Source organism: Falco naumanni, chromosome 4, assembly GCF_017639655.2.
Source record: "Falco naumanni isolate bFalNau1 chromosome 4, bFalNau1.pat, whole genome shotgun sequence".
Taxonomy (NCBI): Eukaryota; Metazoa; Chordata; class Aves; order Falconiformes; family Falconidae; genus Falco; species Falco naumanni.
This window is the reverse complement of record NC_054057.1, coordinates 23,612,915-23,631,303: the sequence shown is the minus strand read 5'-3', so window position 1 is coordinate 23,631,303 and position 18,389 is coordinate 23,612,915. Positions and strand designations below refer to the sequence as shown.

Here is an 18,389-nt window from a genome sequence, read left to right as displayed (position 1 = left end):
ATGAACATGTTGTTACCTTCTTGCTTCCCTCTCAGTCTCTCCCATAGGCAGAAAGAGACAGGAAAAGATGGTTTGAGGTTCTTTTGGGAAGAATGTGCTGGTTTTGGCTAGGGTAGAGTTAATTTTCTTCATCGTGACTAATATGGGTCACTGTTTGAATTAGTGAGCAAAACGGTGTTGATAATTCAAGGCTTTTTTTGTTATCGCTGAGCCATGCTTACACAGCCTCAAGGCCTTCTCCTACCACCTTGCCAGTGAGTCGACTGGTGGTGCACAAAAAGCTGGGAAGAGACACAGCCAGGACAGCTGACCCCAACTGACCAAAGGGATATTCCATACCATATGACATCATTCTCAGTATAGAAAGTAGGGGAAAGAAGAAGGATGGGGGGAGAATAATGGCATTTGTCTTTCCATGTGATGAAGCCTTGCTTTCCTGGAGATGGCTGAATACCTGCCTCCCAATGGGGAGTAGTGAATAACTTGCTTATTTTGCTTTGCTTGCGCACATGGCTTGTGCTTAACGTATTAAAATCTCTTTATCTCAACTCATGAGTTCTCACTTTTACCCTTCTCATTCTTTCCCTGATCTCACCAAGGGCAATAAGCAAGTGGCTGTGTGGGTCTTAAGTGCTGGCTGGGGTTAAACCATGACAAAGAAACACGACGAGCATTGAAGGAATTAAAATTTTAACATGGAAATGCAGAACTCATTTGTATATCTCATATTGTTTAGGGAGTCTCAGGGTAGTGTGCAGGAATATAATGATCGTCAACTGTATCTGAGAAGAGAGTGGCACTGTACCAGGAACTGCACTGCCAAGATGATTTTTCCCAGGATATAATGCAAAATTTCTTCTCTGCACTCCTAGCTTTGTCTCCATGTAAATAAACACACATGTTCTTATTCTGAGTACTGACCATTCGTTTCTTTATTTGGAAGTGTAGAATTTCATGGAAGACATACAGAGACGTATGCAGATGCATCCATATGCTTGTGTGCATGGACTCATTACCCTATACAAGAGTTAAGGATACATGGGAGGTCAGTTATCCCCAAACTATCCTGATTACTCTGTTTGGCTCTATGGAAGCATTGCTGCGGTGGATTAGGTTAAGAGTCATGCAACACAGTAGACTGCCTGTCAGGCCAGTGTCAGATGTCTTGCAATGGCTATAAATACAAAGCAAATGCTACTTTATTTCTTCTGTTAACCACTCTCCTTTGTTGTAGGTTTCAGCAGCTTAGGGACTTCCCCAAGCAGGTATTATAGATCTGTTTTTAAATCACTACTTCTAGCTGTCCTCTCCAGAGTGAAGTTTGTAACTTACTGTTTGGTCTTAAATGTCTACTTTCCTAAGCTCATCGATAGTGTCTCCAAGGAATTAATGGCCAGTAATATTTCTGTCTTGGAAGAAATGTTGAATGGGGTAACTGAATCCCATGAAACAAAAGAACATAATGCCCACTGCATCCTTTAAGAGAAAAGTCACCTTCTTGACAGATGTCTCCCAGAAGCAGCTCTCCTTACCAGTAAAAGTCATGGACACAGTCTCCTATAAACATGTGATGAAATCAGCTAGCCATGCTGGGAGCTAGGCTCAGGGTGAGGTGTTCTCAAAAAAAGGAAATTGTGTTAAAATACAAATGGAGGTTTTGAGGGGGGATCAAGAAGAATTATGCTGGAAGGGCTGGGGTAGTTTTTTCTGGAAAGAAGCAGGGTAGGCCTTTCAGCAAGAGCTGAAGGAATACAGCCAAGCATGTGTGCCCAAACTACCTGCTAGTTCCCCTCCAAAGCCTATCTTCATCTGCCTAGGACAGCTTTCTGCAGGGAAGGGGGACTCCCTCTGTTCTCATTTCCTCTGAAGCAGAACTCCAGAAGAAGTCTTCAGTATCACCTCATGGAACACAGCCTAAACATGCTCTCTAACATGTCACTGGCACTATTGGAGCATGTCCTGCAATTTTTTTGAGGGCATGCACCAGGACAGAGAAAGGAAAAACAAAGGCAGAACTCAACTTTTAAACCAAACAGATCCGAGCATGTGGCTCGCAGGAGGCTGTTGAAGGCAGGTGTTTCTGTGGCCACCCAAATGGAAAAGACTGTTTAACTGCATCTGAGATCTTGGTGACAGTGACAAGCAGGGTGTGGTCTCACTGCTCTGAGAAGATTTGGCAGCAAGCAAAGGGTGTAGGGGGGCACCTGTATGTACCCAGGCCTGTTGCAGGAGGTATTTAGAGCTTGTTCTCTTTGTCCTGCCAATGGTTTGGGAGACCGAAAGTATCATGCCAGCCAACTCGACAGCTTTCCTGGAGAAGGGAGGCAGTAAGGTGGAGAATACATATAATAAATACATCAGAAAATATAGCAGCACTAGTGTTAAAACAGTGATTAAAAATGAGAAATAGGCCTTTGCACTTGGTAACAATAATGCAAATAAATATTGAGTACTACAGCATGGAACCATGCAGATTTGTGAACAGGGTGAAATAACACTATTTCCTTTTGTGTCTTAGAACTGGATTTGAGGATTCAGAAACTGCCTTACAATGCCAGGTAACCATTAATCAAATCATTAACATAAGATAAAAATAAAATTAAAAGCCAACTTTAGTCAGCCATAACTAGATGTTCCCCACTTTCAAACTCAGCTAAAGGCACATATAAATAAATCAAAAGTCCAAAGCATGGCCAAGTCAGTGGTCAAATAATCTACCTCACAAGATCAAAGAAACTGAGAAAAAAATTGGTGCATATAATCAGGAAAAAACTCCCAAGACCCTTATAAAAATGGCACTCTAACAATAAATATTAAAAATCAAATACCTGAGTACATAAGCAACTTTAGCACATCAAACCACTATCAGCTAAACCAGAATAACTTTTGAACAATTCATAAACATGTTCTATTTTTTATTTGCATGAAAACAGGCCTTGAGAACATAAATACTTGAAGGTCCAGCAAGACTTATAAAATGTAGAAAGAAACTCAACTGAAAATTCATAAGACTGGGGCAGGTGGTCCCCAGATAGCCTTTAAAATATTTCACCCAAACTGTCTTGATGTTTCTCAAAAGACCAAATGGTGATCAGGTCATTTAAGTGAGAACAGCTCTAACAACTCAAAAGGAACAATATCCCTTTTTGACAAGTATGGGCAATATTTTGGTGAGAATATTAATACTACCCTATCTGCTAAAAAAGGCAATGCTGATAATAGTTTTAGTGTATAGCAACTTCTGGAATAGTATTAGATTGTTCAGAAGTAGAAAAGTGTGGAGGAAGAGGAAAATAAAATCTAGCTCTTCAAAGGACATGAAAGAGAACACATCACCTGGCACTGAAAAAAGCAGTTGTTTTTGTACAACTGTCTACCACTGTGTGAACTACGTACCACAGTGATTGAAAAAGACTGAACATCTACACATAAATTATCTCACTCACTGACTGCTTTTGAAGGTGGGAACATGGTGCCCTATATAGTCTCTTTTTCCTCACACCACTGTATGCACATACACAAATTTGATTTCCAGAATTACTTAGACAGCAGAAAGACCTTTCTATGCAAGAACAGTTTCCTCAACATTCAGCATCAGATCTTGAGTCTTGCAAGCATGTCATTTTAGACATCTGATAGTCAGCTCAAGTTGAGCAAGTGGGCATTAACCTACTGTACTTAGATGTTTCCATTTAAGCTTAGCATTATGTTCTATTTTTACCAGAGCACAGAGTAGGTAAGACTTGTTCACACTTTTTGGAAAGAACAAAGATCCCTTCAACTTCATATCCAACAGTGTCCAGAAGCAGATGCATGAAAAACAAGAACAGGAGACCAGAAGCAATCTCCCAGCTACTAGACATCAGAAGAAGGACTTGAATCATGTATGGTTCCTTTGTGTTAAATATTTGAGTTTTTCAGGAGCCCCTTGTTCATAATTCTGGCCTTCTGTCACCTTTGTCTGACATTGCTTTGTCAAGATGAATGATTCTTGAGCCTGAAGGAGCTAATCTCTGAAAATCAAGAAGCTGTCCTAAACCTCTTCTCTGTCCAGAACCATAAGCCATGGGACTCTTCCAGGAAGATCACTGAAGAGCTCAAATTCTGCTCTCCTGAAGTCCAGGGCTGCAGTCCTGTTTCGTGCATGGCTTCCTGTTCTCTGGATCCTGAGCTCAAAACACTGCATGATCATTGCAGCCAAGGCTGCCCCTCACCTTCACATCTACCACCAATTCTTCCTTGTTTGCAAGTAGGAGGTCAGGCTCATCAGTCACTTGTGTCAGGAAGTTTTCATCGCTCCACTCCAGAAAACTACTTGATTGAGCCCTGCTGTGCTGTCGTGCCAACAGATGTTTGGAATGGTTCAAGTACTCCGTGAGGACCAGGGCCAGTGAATGTGAAGCTTCTTTCAGTGGTCTGAAGGAGGCCTTGTCTACTTCTTCCTGATCATGTGATCTCTAGTAGTCATCCATCACAGTGTCACCTGTGCTGATCTGCCCTCTAATTCTGACATATATGCTATCAGCTGGCTCATTGTACATCCCAAATGTATATGCATTCTAGCTGCTTCCTCACAGACAGGGCATTTCCTCCTCCTCACCTCCCAGCCTGTCTTTCCTGTTCAGCCTGGCTCCATTCACTACAGTAAGCTCTCCCACTACACCTCCCTCATCCCATAGCTCTGCAACCAGGCTGCGGAGGAAAAACTGGGTCATGCTGGAGAGGAACCCAGGCAATGTATGCTAACCTGCACTTCACCATGCATTTCAGTTCTTGGGTCGTGTGAGCTCTCCCACCACATCTCTATGTTATCAATGAGATCATAGACCTGCAACTACTAGCAGAGCTCTAATTTCTCTTGTTTGCTCCCCATACTGCATGTGTTTCTACACAGGCTCTTTAAAGAGGCACCCAGCCATGCTGATTTCCCAGAAACAGTATGAGGCCTTTTTTTCCCCATATATACTTATTTATGTACACACACTTGAAGTGCATCCCTTTCAGCTCTTTTGTTAAAAATTTTTATTATTATGAAGTCTGTCCTGTTCATATCACTCCTCATATGTTTTGTACCAATCCTTCCCACCACTTTCTCACTTGATTATTGATCATTCTTTTCCTCCCCTGTTGTTCCTAGTTACCCTTCTTACCAGGTTGGCAAAGATGAATTTGTCTCATTTAGTCAGGATCCAGCAGGATCCATCCTCTCCTTCTCACTACCCTCCACCTCACCAGTAGGATCAAAGAGAAAACCCACCTGGGTCCACATGCCCTTGACCATCATCCCCAGAGCCTGCTTGCTAATTTCCTGGACTCCCCTAGCAATATCATACCCACATGGAAGAGCAGCAGGAGGTAATAGCAGGTAGGTGTGGTAAGTTTTGTAAAGACTTTTAACAATGTCCCGAATCCAAGTCCATGGCAAGGAGTAAACCTCCCTAGATGACAGGCCCAGTTGTCAGAGGGGGGTTCTGTTCCGTGCAGCAGGGAGCCTTCTGTTGCTAACACTCACCACTTTTTTTGGTGCTCCTGTGTGGCTCATGGGCTCAGACTCCTCATTTGACAGAGCTCCCAGCTCCTCATTTGCTATGATCTGTTGCTGCAAAACTTAAGGTGAAGCAAGACCATTCCTCTTGGTGTCAGAAGTCATATCAGCAGCCTTTATCATAATGGGAATCTCCATTCCCCATCCTGGTGGGCACAGACTCAATATGCCTCTCCTTTGCTAGAAGAGGAAGGAGTGGACTCTTGAAGCCACAGTGTCTCTGAGATTGAGTCCATTTCTTGCTATCAAGGCCTAGACAGTGCTAACAATGCAGAAACTGATATTCAGGAAGGATTTGATAAATATGCAAGAACTCCTTTGCTCTTTAATAGATACTTCCATGAGTACAGTGCCCCTACCTAACAAAGTACAATCATTTTGCCTACTTTCTCATCTTAAAAAGGCATGAAGACTTTCTAAGGCACCAAATAACCCCCAAACACCAATTCTAAAAGCCCAGATGAGGCATATTCCTCATACTCCTGAGCACTGAAACAAAATTCAAGGTAAAAAAGCCGCTTCTGGCAGCCCAGAAGAATTTTCATAAAATGCTCTGAAAAATGCTCTGAGATAGCACTAAAATTACTGGGTTTTTTTTCCTGCTTTCTATCCAGCTTAACTCCATGAGACTTTTCAGAGGTGTCATGTAATCCCCAAGTTTCCACTTATAATTCTACTTTTCTGGTATTATTTTAGACCCTTCTTTGAAAACTTCTTTGAAAGTTTCTTCATGTGGTATTTTGTGTTAAAAACCACTCGAGAAGTCATGTGACTGCCTGTGTAATCCAAAAGTCTGTATAGTGAAAAAGGAAGAGAGAGTTTTTGTAATGAAATGTATCACTGTGTCTAGGGGCTGGAGTTCCACAATGATATAAACAACATAGGGCCCTGTACAAAAACCTAAAGAAGGAAAAAGGCAATATATTTTCGGGAAGAAAGAAGATGGGTGACTGAAATGATTAAGGAGATAAATACAGCATTCTTTTCATGTTTCTATTTGTCCTGGAAATACAGACCTCACAGGGTTTCTAAAAGCTGGAGGAAAGGGAGAACTTGGAAATTCTGTACTCAATCAAGTTATTTGCAATTATTGAACTATTCAAGTACTGTTTTTCCCTTTCTGGTTTTGGAAGAAAGTGTGGCTCTGGGTACCCTCATGGAGTTGCATATGTTGATAGTTAGGACAAATATCTGGCTTTTCATCTCCTGTTTTTACAACACTTTTGAAAACCATGAAGAAAGAGCTGTTTATTGGAGTAAGTATTAGCAGTGTGAGTGCAGAAAAGCTTTTATTTGGAAGTGGGACCACTCTCACAGTTGAACCAAGTAAGTACCATTACTTTATTTTTTGAAATGTTGTTAAAATTAAGGAGGGGGATGACAAAGGAATCTAATGGTTTGAGTTCACTGTAAGAATTTTCTGCTGCAGTAATCCCTAGAATGTATTCTCTTTGGCTAGGGTTTCAAGCTGAATCCTCAGCTTGTATCTGCTTAAGAAAGCTTAACAGGAACAACTGAGCTAACTCTATATATCACCGTTACTCCATGACCCCCAACCTGGTGTGTACTGCTTAAGTTTAACATGTCATAATTATTTCCAGTCTGGATAGGACTGTGGCACAAATTTACTGTGAAGTGCCCTATCCTCCAGTGTTCACTGCCTTATTTTGAGCAGGAATGCACAGTTCAGTGAAGAGCTGACAGTGGAGAGAAGTTTTGAGACAGATCTTTGGCTCTTGGTGTGAGAAGTTAGGTTTTGACACTGCCAGTACACTCATAGTATCACCAGGTAAGTAATTCCACTGTCATGGAGACAGAGGAAGAAGGAGGTTAACTATCCTTGGGCTTGAATTTTCACAACTGCCTCATATCCAAGACCACTTAGAATTAATGAAAGTTGGCTACCAAGTTGCCTAGATTTTGAAAATGCAGATGTGGTTAGCAGGGATTATGAAAAGCCTTAGTTATTTCTGTCTTTATTTGGAATTTCACAATGTACAAAAAGGGTGGACATGACCCCAAGATTTTCTGTGGGAGTGTGAATGTTGGGGCAGCAGGGGAGTTTGTTAGGTTGATTTGTATTATATTAAGCATCCAGGTGCATACCTTAAGACTTGTTGCAATGTTTTCAGAGGTCTGCATGTCTTTACAGTACTGCAAAAATGTCCCATGTAATTTTACATAGCTAAAACATCCTGCTCTCATTCCAGAAGGGCAAGTGGCTCCCTTAGGTAATGCCTAATATCTGTCCAGGTCTGTAGGTTATTTTGTGTGGGAATAAATGTCTGTTTTGGAACAATTTAAGTCCACTTCCAATTCCAAAGGGACAAAGGAATACAAAGTTATAATTCTGAAGAAAGATCTGTTCTTTCCAACCAGCAGGTCCTGTTGTAAATGTAGGACCATAAGAAACTGCCAGATGCAATTATTTTAACATCGGTCTACGTTGGTTTGAATATGACATAGAGAATAGTAGAATTTGGCAAGAAAAAAACAACCAACAAGATTGAGGAATGGTATTGCCATGTTAGACATCTACAGAAATGCTGTCATGATACTCCTTTCTCACATTAAGGGTCTTATACGTCTTTTTAAAAAAAGTTTAGTGTGTTGGTTCTGCTGACAAGAAAATATTTGTTCCTTACATTTGACATTAAGAGATAAAAGGCCTTAAGCATCTAAGTCACTCAGTCTCTGTTGAAATAATTAACAAGTTGAAAACAAAATTTTCAGAATTTGAGCAACCTGACCCTTTTGTTGTTAAGTCTGGATTTCTTTGGGAGATACTAATATGCATTTTAAGATGCTAAGAACAGACATACTTTATTACCCAAATCTTCTGAGAATCCCCAAAACCAAAATGACATAGGAAAATGTGCATTAGCAGTCACTATAAGATATTCAAGACATATTCTCTTGAGGACTCAGTTGTTTATTCTAGATAAAACTTTCATTAAGAATACTAAGGCCTACAACATTTGGAATATATAGTTCTTCCATGACCTTGTACGACTGAAGGGAAAAAGAAGTACAACTTTTTGTACTAATGAAATGCCACTGACAGAATGTAAAACACAAATCCCTAATCCCTCCCAAAAATAAGCAGTGGTAGGAATTCATGGCTTTCTTTTCAGGTAATGCAAAACAACAGGACTCAGTTGAGGCTTCAGGGGTCTGATAAAGAAGTAATTCTGTTTTATTAACTACATTGCACTGAGTGAGTTATGCCAGAGAAGCAGCTTGCTGGTATACTGGTTATTTGGAAATACTGGAGATCAGAAAACTAGAAAAGCCTTTAAATATCTCAGGTAACAAAGAATGCACAGGACTAACAGGTTCTGACAAAACCATGCAACAGTACCAGGAAAGGAAATGTATGTAGGAGGAACAGCGAAATAAGCCTTTTTTGATTTACGCTTTTCAACTGTGTGTAAATGCTGCTCTTGTTTTTGGGAATGGGACTCAACTGAGTGTGGAGCCAAGTAGGTATTATTTATACATTAATCTTTTCTGAGTTGTTGTTATTTGGATTTTCACTTTTTTCCTTTTCTTCCTCCTAAAATTCAGGCTTTATAGTAAGGCAGTCCCCCATGCCTTGAAGTTACTGGTTAGACTTTACGTTTTCTATGTATAGCATTTTTATATATAATTAGACAATTTAAGTATAAAAAACATGCTGAACCCACTTCTGAGGACTCACCAAAGAATCTGGGCTCCACAAGAGCAAGTCCTGTCTGCTGTCTTGCTGAATTTCTTTGGTACCTAATGTCTGTCAACTTACTCAGGCGTCTTAATAAGCTTTTTGTAGTAATTGTTAGGTTTTAAAATCACACTTGGACAGTCTAAAGGGATATAAAGTTTCTGTGGAGGTTGACATTTGAGTTCCTAAGACTCTACTCTGTCAGAGTTTGAAGGACAGCACTGAGAAAAGGGAAGAATAATGTACAAAAGCATTAAATGGAATCTTATCCAAGATCTCTGTACTGGTTTAATCTTACTAAATTGTTCAGAGTTTGGGTTAAATTGAATAGATCAAATGAAGTCAAGGAATGTTTAATTCCTGTTTGGCATCTGTTTGCTGTAGGTGTTGACAAGCATGGAGTTGTGCCTGGTTTATTAGTAGAGCCAACCCATGAAGTTATGGCAGAGTACCATTTGACTTTCAACTCAGTTCCTCAGTACTAGGGTATGGGTGGTGGGGAAAGAGAGTAAAATCAGAGCCCTTTGATCAAACCTTGAAAAAACATCCTGTGATGAACAAAATTTTAGACCTGAGGGATCTCTTGACCAGACTGCAAGGCAGATGCCATGCAAAATTCAAAGCCTAATGCACCTCTCTAGCAGAGATCCATCAGGATGCTGCTGTCAAATTGGACATGTAAATCTTTTTTGATATGCCTGATAGCCTTTTATAAGATGAGCCCTTTTTGACAAGGAAGCATGCTAGATGATTCCTTTCAGTTTCATGTTTTTATTATAATTCATATTGCTAATATTGTCCTGGCATTGTATGTGGAATCACCCTAGTTTCTCCACCTATGACCTGAGGGCAAAGGTATTATTTTTTTTAAAAAAAAAATCATGATATCATAATGATTTCCTGGCTAGTAAACTATTTTGAGACCAACTCTTTCCTTAAAAGACATCCTCTGCAATCTTTTTTCATTACTTGTATGTCTTATAAGAAATTCCCGGAGAAGATTACTGCTATATAGTTTCAATTCAGGCTTTTGCAGTTGTCAAGCCTTTTTCATTCATTTATATTGCTTGGAATTGGGAATTCAACTCTAGAATTCTTTCCAAAATGAAAAAAATACATCTGCAAGTTTCATAGTAACTCTCCTAAAAGATGCGTGAGAGAGCAGAGATACCAGATCCCACAAAAATTTGTCAGCATCTTTTAGATTCTTTCAGAACTCCAGTTATAGGGCACATTTTTCATCCTTTGATGTTTATGGGTATCTTAATGCTAAAGGACTGTTACTGAAGGTTATTACACTAAACTAAGGCAGATTGTAAGATTTGTCCATGGACATCGAGTTCATAGGCCTCAAGGTGTCCTTCCCTTCAAATCAGTTTATTATACAAATTCTGCAAATTCTAACTGCCCCTGGTGCTGTGGGACTAACAATATGGCACAGCATATGAATGAGAAAGGTCATAGTTTTTGGAACAGGCACAAGACCTTTTGTTGAACCAAGTACCAATCCTATTCTCTTTTCATTGTCTTCAGACTGCATTGGAATCTCTTACATCTTGTGCAATGTCTAGTGGGGAAAACCTCTCCCACAATTGAAAGTTCTTGACCTCATCAGAAACTCCTGGAGGAGTGGAGAGATGGAATTCACAAACTTCTGGCTGCTTCTCTCCTACTTTCCCATCTTCAAGACAAAAATCCTTCTTTCATTTGAGCATGTTATTGAAAAGATCAACCTTGTACCCCACTCCAGCAGCAGTACTTCATTTCTGCAAGTAATGCCATTCAATGGAGTAACCTTGCACCACAGTGAAGCAACAAACTGACTTCTCTTTGCCCTACTGCTCTTGCTATGGTTAGACCTTTTAACCACATCAGAAGAAGATTTGAGGGAGGGAAGGGAGAGCAAAGAAAAAGGTTATTCCTTCATGTCTCATCAATATACAAGACAGTCCTTGATAGAAGTGTTATTTTTAGGAATTAAATTGTTGAGAAAGCAGAATAATTTGACTCTTGGAGTGGCATGCATAAAAGTTCTCTCCTTATTTGCAGGTCCCTTATAAAGAATTCACATATAGGCACAATCTTTGGCAACAGGAAGTTTAGAATCCTGTGGAATTAAAGCTGATATAAAAAACCTACTTTCACACACACTTTCTGTCTTTGGTGTGATCTTTGGAAGCAGCAGCAAGAAATAATGACAAAAAAAGGAAGTTAGTCATTGATAATGTTAGAAATCAGTCATGGCTGGAGTATATATGAGCTTTAAGTGACTCAGCACTCAAGCAAACTTGCAATAAGATTAAATCATGACAATACAATGCTTGTTTTTACAGATGATGAAAAAAGTTCTGTCCCACAAGTCATTGTGATGAAATCGAAGAAAGTAGAAGATGACAGAATTGGGAAAGCAGCTTGTTTGGCAAGGAATTTCTATCCAAAGAACATCAGCTTGGAGATGACCTCTAATGAGGTTGTATATGAACAGAGTACATCCATTTTGACATCAGAAGGGTTGTATGATACTATTAAGGTGGTCAACGTGGCAAAAGACACAGGGGTGACCTGCATGGCCAAATTCAACAGCAGCACTATTACAGCCAATGCAACATTGCCAGGTACAATTTTGTGGTACAGCTGCAACTTATTTCTGGAGGCAGTGTCTTCTAGCACTTGCTATTTCTCCTGCTAGTAAGCATTGCCCTGGGTAACCAGCAGAAAACGGAAAGACATCTGGTACTCAAGTAGATAGAGCTGAAAGATATTTAAAAGCATCTAAGATAAATGGTCTTAACTGTAACAACTAGAAGCTACTTCTTTTTTTGGGAAAAAAGACACAATCTTTTTTTAAAATGTACATTTACTTATGACTAAATACTTCACCACATATCAGCAAACCTGCTAGAGCACAACCTGAAATAGCCTTTCTAAAAACAACAAAATGTTGAAGTAGTGGTGTGTCGGGTTTTTTTCCTAAACCACTTTTAATACTTTGGGGGAATGTTTTTGTCATCATGAAGCTCATTCAAATAGTAAACCCAAAAAAATTCAGGAATTCTTTTGTTTCCTGCAGTTGCATGAAGAAATTTTCTCCTCAAATTAATGTTAGAATTAGTGACTAGTCATCTAAGCCTCAGACTATACTGCCCACATGTTCCTATGGAAAGGAGATACATATATATATATATATATATATATATACACACACATTTTGTTTAATCCTTTTTAAAATGTGGATATAGTTTATAATGCCTTTTCTTTATCATGCTACAGAAAAGGAGGCTGAAGAACCAGTAACAGGGAACGTTTGCGACACCTCTGCTCAAGGTTAGTTACCTAAATAGATTGTGAAGTTACATCACTATGTTGGGGATATCTTCATGGAAATGTACTTTCTCAGGGGTAGAGGAATCAGAATACAGTGTATCATCAAACACAATCTGCCTTTCCAAGGTAGCTAGTTTAGCAACAGGCAAGCAACAGAAAGCAAAATCCAGTCTAGACAGACATCATCTCCCCTGTTGTTGCCATGTTTATCATCTTTTCCTTTGCTGCTGTTTCTTTTCCTGAAACTATTACCTGTGGGTTTTTTCCTGCCAATATCACAATATCCAAATCTAGACCATGATCTCTCCCATCTTTTCTCTATCACTACACAGATACCAAAGTGGAGAAAGCAAACATGCTGTCTGTGGCTGTGTTGGGTTTGAGAGTCCTGCTGGCAAAAAGTATTGCCTTCAATACACTCATGAGTATCAAGTTGTTTCTTTTCTGAGGTAAGGAAGCACGTAGCTTGATCTGTAAAAATACTGGAAGCACATACCTGTCTTTGTATAATTCTCTAACCCCACAAGCAGTGATACCTGTTCATCTGACTCTGTTTCCTTTAAATAACTCTTGCAGGTTTCTGGGGAAAAAAACAATGATGACCAACAAAACCCACAAAACCCCCAACAAACACCAAAAAAACAACTAATAAACCTCCCACCCTCTCTCCCAAATCACAAAGAAAACAGCCCCTTTCTGTATCAAAACCTCAGTTCTTGGTGGCTGTTTCCCAAATTTCTTTTGCAGCAAACTTGCTTTGCCAGAGCAACTCAGGTATTACCAGAAGTGCCTAAGAGATATCTCATTGACTATTTGAAGTGGCAGAGCACAAAGGCTGGAGAAAAATCAAGACAAATAAAGATTCAAAAGCAAGGCTGCCAAAACACAAACGTGAAGTAGTGGGAGGAAAGAGAGGAGGGGGGAGGATTTTTAAATTAAGGTATCCAAAGAGGCACAACAGATAGCGCAACCTAAGTTTTGTGAGCCTACCTCTGTCTTGATCTGACAGCTATTGAACAGTGGCACATAGGCCAAATTGCATTACATGTAGTTTAAAACACACTTTGCTCTTCCAGACAGTGGGGAAGCAAGGCAACAGCAATCTGAAGAACAGCAGGAGAGAGCGTGTACCAGCAGTACAACAGGTTGAACAGCTAACATCAAATCTGCTGACGATAACCATCCAGAAAACAAGGCACCTTCCTCTTAAGCCATTTTATACTGCTGAATCCTGCATAGCTAGTTTATATAGTTTTAAGAGTTGTAACTGCTTTTGCTATTTCTTTTTCTCTGTGAACTGAGGAGACTGTATTCTTCCTCATCCCCCTGCTAAACAGAAATAGATCTCCCCGCTTTTCTAGCCTTTGCAGATAATTATCCAACCTACTTCAACAGTTTTGAAAAATCCAATCCTCACTGCAGATATGTGACCCTTTTAAAACACCTTTTGAAGGCATGTTGCATTGCTATCTGTAGAATTGATATATTACTGATTGGAGAATTAAGGCACAGTAGATGCTAATTATAGCTTTAATGTTTTTTAGATAGCTTTAATAACAATAAGTTTCTAGTGTAGATGAGAAGACCTGTATTGGATCTGAAGTGATTCAATTCAACCAGACAATGTTCAACCATAGAAGCATTTCTTTATTAAACCTGTATTTCTTTTGCAAAGCGTACAGCACATGAGTTTTGGGTTACTGTAGTAATAAGCAAAATAAAGTTTTACTTGAGCCAAAATACTGTGGTTTGTTCCATGCTTTTACTTCTGAATTTGAGATGGACATTGCTGAAATCCAACTGTTCTAATGACCACTGGGATTAGAAATGCAGCTTTGATAACCTAAATTTCCTGTTGGCTGAATTTGTCTTTTCTAGACTTTGTACAGGGAAGTGGAGATTCTTTTCGGCACATTAAAAAGCTTCAGTAGGGCCATGAATTCTAGACTTAGGGGATTTGAATGAGGTCTGATCCTTCAGATCACTTTGAAGAGACCCCAGCAAGATATTTTGCATCATGGCAAAAAGACACACATGTCCAAGGAGAAATCAGTCAAGAGCTCAATATGAGCAGGAGGAAGGGAACTACACATATCAGAAGAGAAGAAAACATGTTTTTTTCCACTCACTGATACTAGGAAGAGGCCAACAGGAAATTGTGTTTGATGGAGTGATAGTTTCCATAGCAGCTTGGTTATTAGTTAAAAAGACCCCAACACACACATTCCCCAGCTCATCTTTCTCTCACAAGCAACAAGCAGGATGCTGTGGTCAACATTCATGACTAAGTTACACCATGTAAGATTAACTCCTTGTTTTGAGAAACAAGTTAACCACATCCTGAAGGGGAAATAAGGTTTTTCACATGCTGACTGAGTTACTGCTGGCTTTAAGACAGCCTCTACAGAATGCATAGTAAGGTCTGTTTAATTAAGCTTTGTCAGGTTAGTCCCTCAGACCCTGCAGACACCTAGAGGAAGACCCTCACCCTATGCAGAAGATAAGTGAAATTTGCATGACAAATCTAAAAACAGTAAAATGCTTATTTAGTGCATTCTACCACCATAATCTAAATCAGAGGGAGCGGTTCACTAGTATTTTTATCCTGGTTTTCTGATGACACCCTGATCCCTTTTGTCTTGCACTCCACACATTTTCCCAGTCTCTCAGACAAAATGCAGATTTCGAGTACCATTTCTGTGTCTTTATGCAATCAAGGAGTGACATCTTCCTAAGCAGTCCTTCGTTATGCCTGAGAGCTTTGGCAGAATTAAAATCTGCAACACTGCACAAGCAAAAAGAGGGATCTACAAATGTGTGACTACTGACTCATATAGAAATTTATTAGCCAGGTAACGACTTCAGTCTCTATTGTTCCTAAGCATAGGGCACCAGAGCCCTCGTTTCCATCACAAAAATATTCATGATCTGAGTGATACCTCCATGGTCAGGTTTTTCAGACCTCTCTGTGTATCACTGGGAAAACTATCAGTGTGGCAACATCTGTGTCCTCACTAACTCCCTAAAATGTCAGTCATCCAAGTCTGTTATCTAGGTCTCAGTCAAAAAAAGAGAATCTGGTGCCTTTGAGAAGATGGTTCGAAGTCTTCAGCTCTGTGGATCATGAGAAGCAGGGAATACCCATCGATCAGTCTCTTACCTCAGTCCATCACCCACCAACAGTGATCAAAGTTAGTCCTCACTGGAGTGGGATAGCCTGATGGCCAGGCCTGTGGCTCCCCTAAGACTTTATTTCAGGTCAGAGTATATGAAAGAAGAGGGCTGTGTCACAGCTGGCCAAAATAATGTTTCTGAGACATGATGTCAAGGTTGGACACTGAAGACAGTCCAGGCATCCTCATACTGTAGCCAAAGCTGACACAGCCTGTTTTTCTCACTTTACCTGGAGAAAATTATTTAGTTGGCTGTGTCTGGCCTTATTCTGGAAGGAAAGGATTAGTTTCCCAGGGCAAGAAACAACCTATGCTAGCTTAGACTAACTGGAGATGAGAGAGGAAGAGGGAACAAAGTGCATAAGTACGCCCTTGGGGAGAAGAGAGGTATCTGTACCCAGTGAGGAATCCTGGCACCGCTAGGCTGCTCATGTCTAGAGAAGGGATGTCAATGGGACAGGCGGTGTGGTACTAGGCCACAAGATCCAGCTAAAAGAAGCAGATACCTGTGCAGACACACAATCCCTTTCCAGCTCTTAAACTTCTAGGCCGAGTCTGCTGGATTTTTTATTTGAACCATTCCTCCTGTTAGGAAGGATCTGTCTAGATCTAATTATTCCAGTTTGAGTTAAGAAAGAGCCTCTTTCCTATTTTCTGTCACTATGACTTCCTGGTTGCCTCCCACTAGCAGTGACTTTTCACTTTACAGTTGCCAATCTGTAATTTTGAGCCAATGCAGAACATGCAGCTTAAGAAAACAGGAGAAAATCTTTGTTTGCAGAAGAAAATCCATAACAGGGAGCTTTTGTACAGCCCAATAGCTAGGCTGTGTTGGTGTGACTAATTCCACAGAAGACGGTAGACTCTGTAGGTTTCCCAGCTGATATGAGCTAAGAGAAAGTTTTTGTAGAGATATTCTGCTCCACAGTAAAATATCCTCTGTTAAAATCAGCACCTTGGAATTTAGAATTATCCCTAAACAGGAAAAACCATATTGTCCTGTAAGAGATCCAATGATATTGGAATAAATTAAGATGATGATAAGAAGAACTCCTGAGTAAAAAACATTTTAATAGTACTATTCATATTATCCTACAGATTTAATTGTGTCCATATTTGATTATGTTCAGATAGCCTTTGAATATCTCCAGAGGTGTAGTCACTACCCCTGGAGATATTCAAAAGCTTTCTGTGCATGGTCCTCGGCAAACAGCTCTAGGCAGTCCTACTTGAGCAGAGAAGACCAGATGACCTCCAGAGGTCCCTTCCATCCTCAAGCATTCTGGATTTCTGTAATAATTTTGTCATACACAGAACATTTGCCTAGAAATTTCAAATAAGAAAGCCCAGGTTAGGAGTATAGTTGTTTGGACAGGAAAAACAAATTGCACATTTACAGTACAATTCATTACAGAAAAAAAAAAAATGCAGCTTATCTTCCTTTATACTGTAGAGTGATCAGGAGCACTAACACAGCCAAATAATGCTCAAGAAGGTAACTCATGAGATATTTAACAAAAGACAAAAATGCAGTATGAGACTTGAGAAAACAGTGATAGCAGTGATACTTAGCATCAGGGCTTGAATGCTTTTCTTTGCCATGTCTCACAATGAGAATGGAGGAAAACTGAGCCTCACACTGTTTCAATATTGCCTGGTGGGAGCTGAGGCCCACAGCTCATGAATAAAGTCTGTTCTGAGCAAGCCCAGGGGAGACATGGCAGACAAGCCATCAGAAATTCAGCTAATGTGGCAACTTAAGGTTACTGAGCCTGAACATAATCTGAAATTTCTCGAAGACAACGTCAGGTGAGCAACGTCTTATGAGAAAGACAAACAGGTGTGGTACCTTTGAAGCGTACAAAAATATTCAGGCTTTAAGGTCTCTTGACATGGTTACAAAAAGCAGTACCACTACTACTACACCAAGGGCACTGTTATTATACCGTATCACCTCTGTTATCCAACAACTTCATTTTCTCACGGTTGTGCATACGTGGAAATAAGATCTGTCCAGTTTAGGTCTAATAGTTATTCAAAGGTATAAATGAGCATTTTTACAGCTCAGAAAATTATTTTAAAATCACTAGTAATGACTGTAGTTTGACCTTTCCCCCGTCCTTTTGACTACACTGTTTTTGTGTAAGGGAGTAGTTTTCAAACTGAAGTCCAGCCTAGGGTTAAGAAACTGCTCCCAACAATGTTGCTGTTTTCAGAATGAGAACAACCTCCAAAGATCCATTCACCCGAAGTAGAAGCTTCTTCTTAAAGTTCTCCAAACAGTACTCTCCCTCCACCCAGTGTTAGAGCCTGGAAACAGCTGATGTGAACATCTGTCTCCATATGCAAGCATGCACATCCAAGATGCAATTTGTGGACTTCTATCTTTCTTTCCTTGATGTTAATAATGCTCATGGTTTGTGACAATGATGCATTCCTCTCTGTTCTCACCTCTGGTCTTAAGGATCTATCAAGCAGTCTGGGTCATACAAAGTCACACAACAAATGTACCTGCCTCAGGGGGCTAGAAAATTTTTATCTTTGTAGGTAAAGGTCACGAGTGTGTCTCAGACTAGAGTTCCGAGTGCCTTGAAGTGGTTCATTGTGAGTATCTCCTCATCTCTGCTGTGCAGTTGCTGTTGCGTGG

At 40.0% G+C, this 18,389-nt stretch overlaps 1 protein-coding gene across 1 annotated transcript in view; it reads left to right on the top strand.

Annotated features, from left to right (window-relative positions):
• Positions 1–14,309, top strand: part of LOC121088110 (T cell receptor alpha chain MC.7.G5-like) — a 42,069-nt gene extending 27,760 nt beyond the window's left edge. Inside the window, exons 3-8 of the mRNA XM_040593822.1 lie at positions 6,390–6,405; positions 8,978–9,027; positions 11,579–11,860; positions 12,516–12,569; positions 12,902–13,018; positions 13,646–14,309. Of these exons, the coding sequence (XP_040449756.1) occupies positions 6,390–6,405; positions 8,978–9,027; positions 11,579–11,860; positions 12,516–12,569; positions 12,902–13,017 (518 nt within the window). The 3' untranslated portion in view covers position 13,018; positions 13,646–14,309. The remainder of the gene's footprint in view (positions 1–6,389; positions 6,406–8,977; positions 9,028–11,578; positions 11,861–12,515; positions 12,570–12,901; positions 13,019–13,645) is intronic.
• The last annotated feature ends 4,080 nt before the right edge of the window (positions 14,310–18,389 follow it).